A 10,279-nucleotide genomic window follows, 5' to 3' on the forward strand; every position below is an offset into this window, starting at 1 on the left:
TAGACTGGGGGAAAGTATGTGTTTATGCTACATAAGTGTCAACAACTCAGCGACTATCACCTGCTGGCGTCACACAACTTCGTCAAAGAATCCGGGAGAAAATTGTCTTTGGAGAGACTGGCGTCAACGGTCTGAGGATAACAATTCTAAAAAGGCGGAAGAGGGGAGAGTTCGGGACCCTCTCTCATTCAGCTGGTGTGGACGACCAGGGGACCGGTGCATGAGACGGGGTGCGAAGCTCCAGAACTGTTAACCTATTCTGTCTGATTCATTCTCAATACAATTCCTGAACTTAATCTGGTGTGAGTCTTCTTCCCTTCTCATAACTGGAGATTAATGAACACGTAAGGGGGAGGTGAAATTGGCTTAATTAATTTTCTAAAGTGATCTTTGACCTTTAGTACGTTGTGGAGAATTTCATCTCCAACAGCACAAATGTTCCTTACCCTCACAATGACAGCATTTCATTCACATTACGTCCATGTCCGCCAGATTCTGTGTTTGGATTCCGTTTTTATTGTTCAATTCCCCGATTCCATGAAAATCCTACAAACTTACACGTCTCACTAAATGCAGGCAGGCAACACACCAACACACGAGCTTCCAGCTCCCCAGCAGCTCCCCTTGTTTATTGAGGGTGGTTAGACTGCGTCACTGTGTACTCACCATTCCGGGCTTGTTGAGTGCAACATCCGGGGACTGATGGAGTGCACACCCTTTAGTGTGAACGCACTAATGCACTCAAAAGTGTAAGTGTGGAAGTGCGCGATTTGGAACAGAGCCACAGCCATTGCAGCAATTCACCCCCAGGAACGAAGTACGCGGTGTTGTGCATAGTAATGAAGTGTACTGACGCTCCAATGCAAAGGTTTGTAGTAACAATAAGACTCCACGCGGTGGAGGTGCTGTCCAACTAATACCCTGCACACATTTAATCTTCCTCAAATTTAGACGCGTGTTCTACACTGTTTGTTGTTGTGGAGATGTTCTTTAAGAAACTACAAGCACGCCCCATCTCCCCCCACTTATGGCAAAACTGTGTATTTTAAATAATTCCCTGGTGAAGCGAAACAATTAAAGCCAGTAATTAAGCATATACACTACTGTACATAGTTTGTTTGTTGGGTTGATGGTTCTCATGCTTTTTCATCTTTACATTGCTTAATTTACCTGGGGTTGACGAGGAGATGGAAGGATCAATTCAAATATCGACCGTGTCGATACCAAGGGTCAGTGTCGGTATCAGTTTCTAATTCATACTAGCGCGATGAGATAGATATATTTCAATTTGCTGTTTGTTTTTACAAGTGCTATGTTGATTTTGATTTTTGTTGATTTTGTGTTTTTTTATTATAATCATGATTAACCAATTTAAATAAAAAATCGCTTGAAATTTTTCAAGTAAAAAGCATCGGTATCTGCATCGGCTATGGTTGGCAGTATTGCAATACTGCTTAAACCACAGCTAGCGGTGACGTCAGCCCGACGAGAGAGAGACGTCGCATTTACGGGATGATAATTGGTTATTTTGTAGTAAAGGGCGGGGCCTGGTTTTTTTTGCTTTAGCGGATTGGTCGAAAGTGCCGCCAATCAACTTCCGCTTGTCCGCTCTTTAGTCAGTTTGTGTATTGTATCTCCGCTGCCACTGCGGTAGGACGTTTAAGAAGACCATTAAAACGCCACACGTGCGTGTAAAGTAATGTTTTATCGTATAATTTTGGGGGGCGCGGTTGCTCCTTTTTCGTTTTCGTAGTTTTTTGTTTGTATGTATGTGATGTATCCCTGACAACTCAAGTCATGCGAAGTTGGGATCAAGTGTTTTTTTTCCGTGGAATAAAATGGATATTTTTCAACTGTAGCCACCGGAAATGATTGTGCTGTGTTTTGGAACTTTGCAGAAGACTTTATTAACCGTTTGGACACAATTCGGAATACTAAACCATGTGTGGAGGGACAAAGTGAAACAATAGTGAGTGTTAGAGAGAAAGCTCATCCGGGGGAGGTCTATTCCGCGAGGGGGGCTTTGTTCTGTCCTGTGGAGCACATCGATTGATTGATCGATTGCTTGATCCACAGCCCGAACCACCATGGATGTGACTCTTTCTGAACTCCTGGTTGCCTTCTTGGAGTCCCCACTCGTGTTGTGGGTGAGTGGAAGTTTTTCTCCTGGGCAGAAGTGTCCATCTTAAATTAACAAACTTTAACAGACTAATTGGAATGGGAGCTAATTTAATAATATATATGTATTTTATCGTTTTTATTATAATTACTGTGGCTTTGGTTTAATGTAGATTTGAACATGTAAATTAACTGTCACCTAAAAGTAAAAGTTACACTCACAGATGTTCACTAATCTGCTATTCCAGTGTATGTATTTATTTTAGTGTACAGGTTTATTTTCATCCTTTTCTATTAATAGGCACCATTGAGGTCTTAATGCAAAATTTGCTTTTTCTTTGGCGTGTGACAAATTTCGGAAATACAACCAAGCTATTAATTTATTAACAGCAAAAATTTCAAAGACAAAAAAGGTTCTTCTTTGGTTTAATGGCGGCTTGTAACAGTGACTTCAAAGGTGCATACCGCTACCTACTGTATTGGAGTATGTCACGTGGACTATATAATCATGGCTTCCTTTCAACTTCCATCATCCATCCATCCGTGTTCTATGCCGCCTATCCTCACTAGGGTAGCAGGGCTTTGCTGGAGCCTATCACAGCTGACTTCAGGCGAGAGGCTCAACTTCCGTCAGTACATTTCAATATGTATGCTGCAGGGAAACTTTTTCCACCGACTGTCGCATACAGAAACATGAAAGGATGCGGGGGGGGGCACGTTGATTTTTTATATATATATATATTCTCTAAAAATAAAAAGGCATTGTTTTTTTGGACAAAATTTGTATGTCTTTTCAGCCACCGTTTAAGCACCATTACCGTTTTGGCAGCGGTATCGAATAATGTGTAAAGAATACCTGACCCTACTCAGTGCAGTTCATAATAGAAGTAGAATGTGTCACATTTATTGTGTCCACTCATGTTTTTGGCCTTACATTGTGTGTTTTCAGGTGCGGACATTAGGCCCGCTGGGGTCATGTGATGACGTGGGCTCGGAGGAGCGTGTCAACATGTTCATCGAGCTGGTGGATGGCGTCTTCCTGCACAAGATCATGACACACATGTAGGTGATGCTGCTTGAGAGTCTTGCTGACGTGATTCAGTTGACTAGATGTGTGCGTGTGTGTGTGTGTGTGTGTGTGTGTGGACAGGGTACAACACTGTCTGTATGAGTGCATCTTGTGCTCTTGCGTGCGTTTATGTGCGACCACATCCTGACTGTCTTGTTTCAGGTTGTGAGCGTCACTGCCAGATGTGTTGCTCATGCTCTTAAAAGTGTTAGTTTTGCCTTTTTTAGAAACCGTCTTTGATGGGATCTGAGGTTCACACAGTTAATTCAGAGTCCAGCATATAGATGTGCTGTACAGATGCAGTGAGATACTGTATCACTCAACAAAGCAACGTTCATATAAGGCAGGGGTCTCAAACTTGATTTCAGTGGGGGCCAATGGAGGTAGAGTCTGGGTGAGGCTGGGCAGCGTCAAGTATTGGGAGTAGGGCTGGGAATCTCAGGGTACCTCACGATACGATACGATTCACGATACATGTCCACTTCTCGTAACTTCGCACAGCTACATGAAACTTGTAAAAATGAATGAATGAATGAAAGTTTGTTGCGGCACACCGGTTTAAACACGGCGACTGAGTAGAATCCCTACAAGTGTGTCCCACCAATTAGCATTCGTCAGCACAGCCCGCCCCTCCATAGTTCTGGAACTTTGCAGAAAGTACCTAGTGTCTAGGAAGACATTTTTTAAGCCCTGACAGGAACTTTTTTACCTGGGTAGATTTTGGTGGAAATGCAGTGGGATATTTCAAACTACCAGGATTCCTCATAAGGTTCCTGCGGTGGAAAAGGCCTGTTAGCCTGTTCCGAGTGTAATACCATTAGCTTCTAAACAAGGTGGCAATAGGCAGCATCTAATTAGCTAGTAGCTAGTTCTTACCTGGGGTGCTGGAACAGCAGAACTCTTCAACACATGTTTCTTCCACTGTCCAGGACATGCAGGAACATAATCGTCCTCGCTGAAGTCTGCACTACACACAAAGCTGTTTCATCCTTGCCACTTTGGTTCCCACTTTATAGCCAATGGCAAGAAGCCATAAACATTGCCGAATAGCAATGTCTATGACAGGGAAGATATGGAATATATAGGACGATTCAGACACATTCTTATTGTTACAGCCCTGATATTTACAAGTCTGCACCGTTTTTAGACATTTTATTTTGTGGCAATATATGTAAACACTTTGAAACAGGTGATGGAAAGGTGCACAGCAAAAGAAAAGCCCATCATTTGTGGAAAATGAAAAAGAAAGTTTACGCACACGGCCCTGACACTGTCCACACAAATAAAGGCCATGCATGGTAAATAAATGTTGCTATTGATGACACACTGTACTTGACGACATTTCGATATATTTGTGATAAATTGTCCCAAAAAAAGCGAGAAACGGAGCACTAAGGACATATGTCATCAGCTGTGTGTCTTGTAAAGGTGATCCATAGAATTATTTAATTGACAACATGACGTTTGTTCTAATTAATATTAATCGAACACATAATGTTGTAACTATAGAATAAAATGATGACATATTCAAGCGCTGCGTTGTGTTTTTCATGTATCTTTTTAGTCTGGATAATATATGCTCGTGCGTAATGGTGTTTATGATAATGATGACAAATGATGTCCCATCAGTGTCATGTCAAATAACACTTTCAACAAAGTTTTTAAGTGAAAAATAGCTTGATATTTTCATGCAATGATGGATAAATCTTGATTGGTTTCCATTGCATGTTTATTTCTGACATATGATTTCACTTCACCACTTTAAATGGGCATCGCCTTTTTGCCATATCTCCAAAAGGTGCGTACACCAACGACAAAGGTGCCGTAGCGGTGCGCACATTCTCACGTGAAGTTGTGTTTTTCTAAACGGCGTACGCAACTTTTCCGCCCCATTTTGTGCATACGCAAGCTGTGCAGTTGAGGCCCCAGAACTTGTCTCATGGGACGAAGTAGGGAAAAAGTCACTGTTGCTACACTACACTGCTGATGAGGATGTCATAAAACTTCATGTCAAAAAATCCAAACTATCCCCTTAACGTGAACTTGGCTGTTCGGAGTTAGTATGGGTCTTCCCGGAAAGCAGTTGTGCTTTTTGGTACTGCCGTTGGGAAGAATAAGGCCTGTTTTGCTTTTTTCACACAAATTCCATGCAGAATATCACAAGACGTTGTGCTGAATATCAAAGGCTTCTCTGTGCACTTAACCTGAGGAGACAAATGCTGTCCTTGAAAAAGTCATGAAAAACGCCTACTTTTATGGAATTTCTGTACTGGGCAGTGGCACCATCCAGATATCACTGTGCCCCCAATTACACATGCTCATACTTTTGTCTTCATTGTCTTCAGATACGTTATTCTAGTCATAATAACACTATTGTTCTCGACTCTCCGACTGCACCCCCAGCACCATCCCACAAATTTAGTCTGGGGCGGGGGGTTGGGTCTTGTAGGGGGGGTGTATAAGAAAGTGGGTTAAACAGGAGGAGGCCAGGATGGAGGTACTGTGAGCATTTCTTAAAGGAAGGTCATTCAAACAGCGCAGTGAATCTATTATTTTAGTCTACATCAGTGGTTCCCAAACTTTTTACAGTGGCCATCCAACATATCTTTTACTAACATTGAACATAGTTAATTGGTTAAGTAATTTTAAAGTAATTCTTGGTCAAAATGTGTATTTTGCATGGTTACATTTTGATATATTTTCACATGAGCACTGATAAATAGGTAAGTAATCGTCCTACATATCTTTTGATGTTGGCATTCTTCCGTTTGAATGGCTTGAATTTGAGCTTCACCTTCGTTTGTCCACTGACGATGGCTATGGTTTAAATCCGCATAATAATTTGTTACCAAATTGAAGATGAAAGTTTTAACAATCACGATAAAGCAGTATTTGAAGTAAAAAAAAATAGTCTGTGTTTTTCTGCCATCTTTGCTTTTTGCATTTAGAAGCTGCAAATTTGTTTCCTTTAGCAAGTATAATATCTTTATATTCTTCATACTTAATACAGTCATAGAAAAAAATATTAGACCACCCTTGTTTCTTTCAGTTTCAGTTTATTGATCCATTTTAATGTCTGGTACAACTAAAGGTACATTCGTTTGGACAGATATAATGATGATAACAAATATAGCTCATAAGAGTTTAATTTAAGAGCTGATATCTCGCAACTTCTTCTATGGTTGTCTTGATAATAACCCAAATCACTTAAGTTCTTACATGAATAGCTATAGCATTGTACTGCCAAAAATGTAACTCTCATGAGCTATTTTTGTTATTGTTATCATTGTTATATTTGTCCAAACAAAGGTACCTTTAGTTGTATCAGGCATTAAAATGAACAAGAAACTGAAGAAGCAAGGGTGGTCTAATATTTTTTTCCGTGACTGTATAATAGTTTTGTTCTTCCTGAATGAAGTAAGCCGCTCTGCTGTCGGTACATTGTTCATGTTTGTGATTGGTCATCTGCAGCTAACTTTGCCCTTTTATGTGAACGCACTCATGACAAGACTAGAAATTGCTGACTTAACTAATCAAGTTGGTATCCAGCTTCGTGGGACCGCTTATCCCACACCTTCAATATTTGACTTGGTTAAGCCGGAAAACAAGGAAGAAATCATGGATAACTTAAACTTGCTTTGTAGTACAGGCCTCAGGTCAGGAAATGTTGCAGATTTTCAAAGCTCACATGTGCACACACACACACGTGCAAACACACACACACACACTGTTCAAATGCAAATGAGACTGGCAGAGGGTGACGTCTCTTATCGTAAATCCTTGTTCCGCACAAAAGGACTTATTTATAGTAGTTCTTGTCTTAAATGGGCGTAAACTAACTCCAATGGGATGTGTTTTTGTTCCCATAGCGACCCCAGCCCAAATAATCAGAGGCTGAACAAGAATGTGAACAATGATGTGTCACTTCGCCTTCACAACTTGACCCTTCTCACAAGACACATCAGGACGTACTACCAGGTATGCACACTCACAAGGGACCGTCGCCCCAATATTCATGCGTCATTGTGTCCGTGTCCGTGTTTCTGCCGTTAGCTATTGGCTTACTTGGTGCAGCAGCAACCATTTAGGTAAAGGTCAGGCAGCACCTGAAGCACACAAATTAGCCCCGTCCCTTTGTCAAGAAGCTTTGTGAGAAAGGAACCACTGTTGGTGCGATAATTAAAAAATGGAAGAAATACGAGAGAACAGTCAATTGCCACTTGTACTGGAGCTCCATGCCTAATGGTGATTTTGAGAAAGGTGTGGAATCAGCCCATAATTATTCAAGAAGAGCTTGTTAATAATCTCAAGGGAGCAGGGACAACAATCACCAAGAAAACAATTGGTAACACACTGGATCGTAGTAGATTGAGATCCTGGAGAGGATGCCTGGTGATGTGCATACTGCACGTCATACTGCAGTAAGTTTGAATGCTTATGTTTTGTTGTTGGAACCAGAAATGTGTGTTATGGGTGTAAAATGAGCAGAAATGCAGAGTGTCAGCTTCAGTGCGCCGCCGGGTTGATAGACTCTTACATGCGAACTGGAATAGAGGTGTGCATTCAGCTGATGACGGAGCCACTTCGTCACATTTACATACCTCTGAAATGACGACTATTTGTAGAGCATAAAAAACCTGTTTATGGCCTTCTAAATATGGTTTTTACATTATTAGAGCCCTCTAAACATGAACAAACTGGCATTTGTGTGCCTCATCGAACATTACAGTAACATTACTGACACCAAGTGACCAGTGTAGAATACAAATATCATTCACAGTGTCTTTGAATGCGTCTGAATGCGTCATGTTTGTTTTTTAGTTCATTTAGTTCATTTCAAGCGTTTATATGCTTGAAGTGCAAAATTAAGGCCACAAAATACATAAAATTAGCTTCAATATGCATATTTGTGTACGAATAATAGGCCGTATTCAACCACAAAATAACATGATTTATTTATTAATATACAGTATTTTTAGAAAACCGTGATAGAGGGACGCCGCGAAATTCAAATGGCGAAGTGGCAAGGGATGACTGCATTAATGTTGCATCAACTTTTTTTGTGTGAATCTCGCAGTTAATTCACTTTTTTTCTTTGTCTTCTGTGTGATGTGTTGTATCAACAAGAGCAAGCAGATATGCTTATTAGTGTTTGACTTTGTATACACAAATAAGTATGTGTATACCATGTTCACTGGTTCTGATACTAGTCTGTACGCACTGTTGAAGTGGGTCATTCTGGGCAGTATGGGGTTAATCTGATGGTTAATCTCTAACCACAAACAAATATCTACGACTGCACACACACACGGCCTTACACATGTAAAAGTACAAGTATAAATTTTTGAAACATGATTCTTAGAATGCCTTTAAGATGAGCCGACTAAACGACAAAATAATCCAATTGTTCTTTTTTTATTACGTACAATTGTTTCAGCAAAATAAAGTCCATACATGTGGTCCGTGGTGTACGAGATTCCTTGTTACGGTGTTTCGTATTTATCAGCACGCTCCTGCACGTACAGTCCGGCCTCAGCAAGTCATATTCACAAACAGTCCGAAATCACAAAACTCTTCAATCAGTATCGATATCATGAATTTCTCTGTACCAGGAAACACAAGACATAGAATGCTCTCTGCAGACTGAAATCTGAGAAAAAGTACAGCTCTCAAGTTGAACAGACATGCCTTGACATATATGGTAAAGGTCTTCCACATGTATATGTGTACTCCTTCCTACAAATGGTTGGCTGTTAGTCAAGTTGACATTGTCATGTTCTATTTAAAGTACAGTCTACAAGTACGGTTTGCAAGTCAGAAGCTTCCATCATTGCAATTGCGACTAAATTTCGACTCACAACGCGGCGTATGAACAGAACTCCTTCATAACAAGAGGACCCCCTGGAGTGCCAAATAACTTAATAAAAGCAAAAATGTTGGCTTTTGGTTCTCATTCATTTCGTTTGGCTTTGTGTGTCGAAGGAATTATTTCCCGAGTTTGTAAACAATATATAAATGTAATAATATCAAAAATTTAACAATATGAACAACACAACAAAAAAGATATTTTTTAAATAAACATGAGAACTGAAAAATAATGATCTCCTCCCGCTAGTGTCGATCCAACATCAATACTACCCTTGGTGTCGATACTATCAATATTTAGCTTGATCCAACCACCCCTTGTAAGCCAACACCCACTGAAGCTTGAAGCTCTGTTTAATGTGTTTCTGTGTAAAGGGAAGAAGGTATCTGTCACTTTCTCATGTTCTTTATGTTTTTGGAATTTTTTTATGGTACACCTTTAATTTAAAGAGCAAGTGTGTCATCAGATACTGTATGGGAAAGTTTTTGGGGTTTTTTTGACTAGGAGAATTATCCCTCTCACTCTCATACACGGTTCTCTTCCCGTCTGACGTCACCCACTTTGGAGACTGAGGAAACTGCAAAACAAAGGGTTGACTCTATGGGATGTTTTGAACACCGTTATCCTCTGGCCTACTTTATGTACACACACACACACACACACACACACACACACACACAAAACTAGCAGACAGGTGTTTGCTTGTTTCAAATGTGTCTACAATGTTTTGTACAGTATTTGTAATGCCTCAATTAACTTTGCACGATCAGGAAAAACTGTTAACGTTGTATTTGGAAATATAACCTTCTATGGTGTTGACCTGTTTCATTGTAACGTACATATATATTAGTTAGGCCTGTCACGGTAATCAATAAATCAATTAATCGCACGGTAAATAAAAACGCACGTGATAATTTGACCGACCTCGATATATTGACATGTGCATGTGTGTCGGTTTTCCTCCTCTCTCTCTACCAAACAGGCTGGATGACAAGAGGGGTCACTCTGTGCATCTGTTTCGACATCTGGGCACATTGATTTAATAGCAGAATGAACGGCGTGAGTGAACCTTCCTGTCAGTCTTTCAGTCACTTTGTCCCAGTGGGTGGGGCTGCTAGCGAGTGCACACACAGAGAGTTCTGCAGACTGAAAGTGAGCAAACGCAAATATGAATGAAGGAACAAAAGCGATGGTTTCTAAGGCGAATGCCACAGCCCCAGTGTGGG

General features: G+C 40.6%; 1 protein-coding gene across 3 annotated transcripts in view; it reads left to right on the forward strand.

The window, feature by feature from the left end:
- Positions 1 to 1,621: 1,621 nt before the first annotated feature.
- The window catches only part of ccdc88c (coiled-coil domain containing 88C), a 56,566-nt gene continuing 47,908 nt past the window's right edge, over positions 1,622 to 10,279 (forward strand). For 2 of the 3 annotated variants that reach the window (XR_008573434.1, XM_054796640.1), the window contains exons 1-3: positions 1,622 to 2,147; positions 3,068 to 3,180; positions 7,057 to 7,165. Coding sequence is in view for 2 of the 3 variants with exons in the window: in XM_054796640.1 (XP_054652615.1) it covers positions 2,088 to 2,147; positions 3,068 to 3,180; positions 7,057 to 7,165 (282 nt within the window). In the remaining variant the exon portion in view is untranslated. The remainder of the gene's footprint in view (positions 2,148 to 3,067; positions 3,181 to 7,056; positions 7,166 to 10,279) is intronic. The other variant, XM_054796641.1, reaches the window with a different exon arrangement.

This window comes from Dunckerocampus dactyliophorus, chromosome 13 (genome assembly GCF_027744805.1).
Source record: "Dunckerocampus dactyliophorus isolate RoL2022-P2 chromosome 13, RoL_Ddac_1.1, whole genome shotgun sequence".
Lineage (NCBI taxonomy): Eukaryota > Metazoa > Chordata > Actinopteri > Syngnathiformes > Syngnathidae > Dunckerocampus > Dunckerocampus dactyliophorus.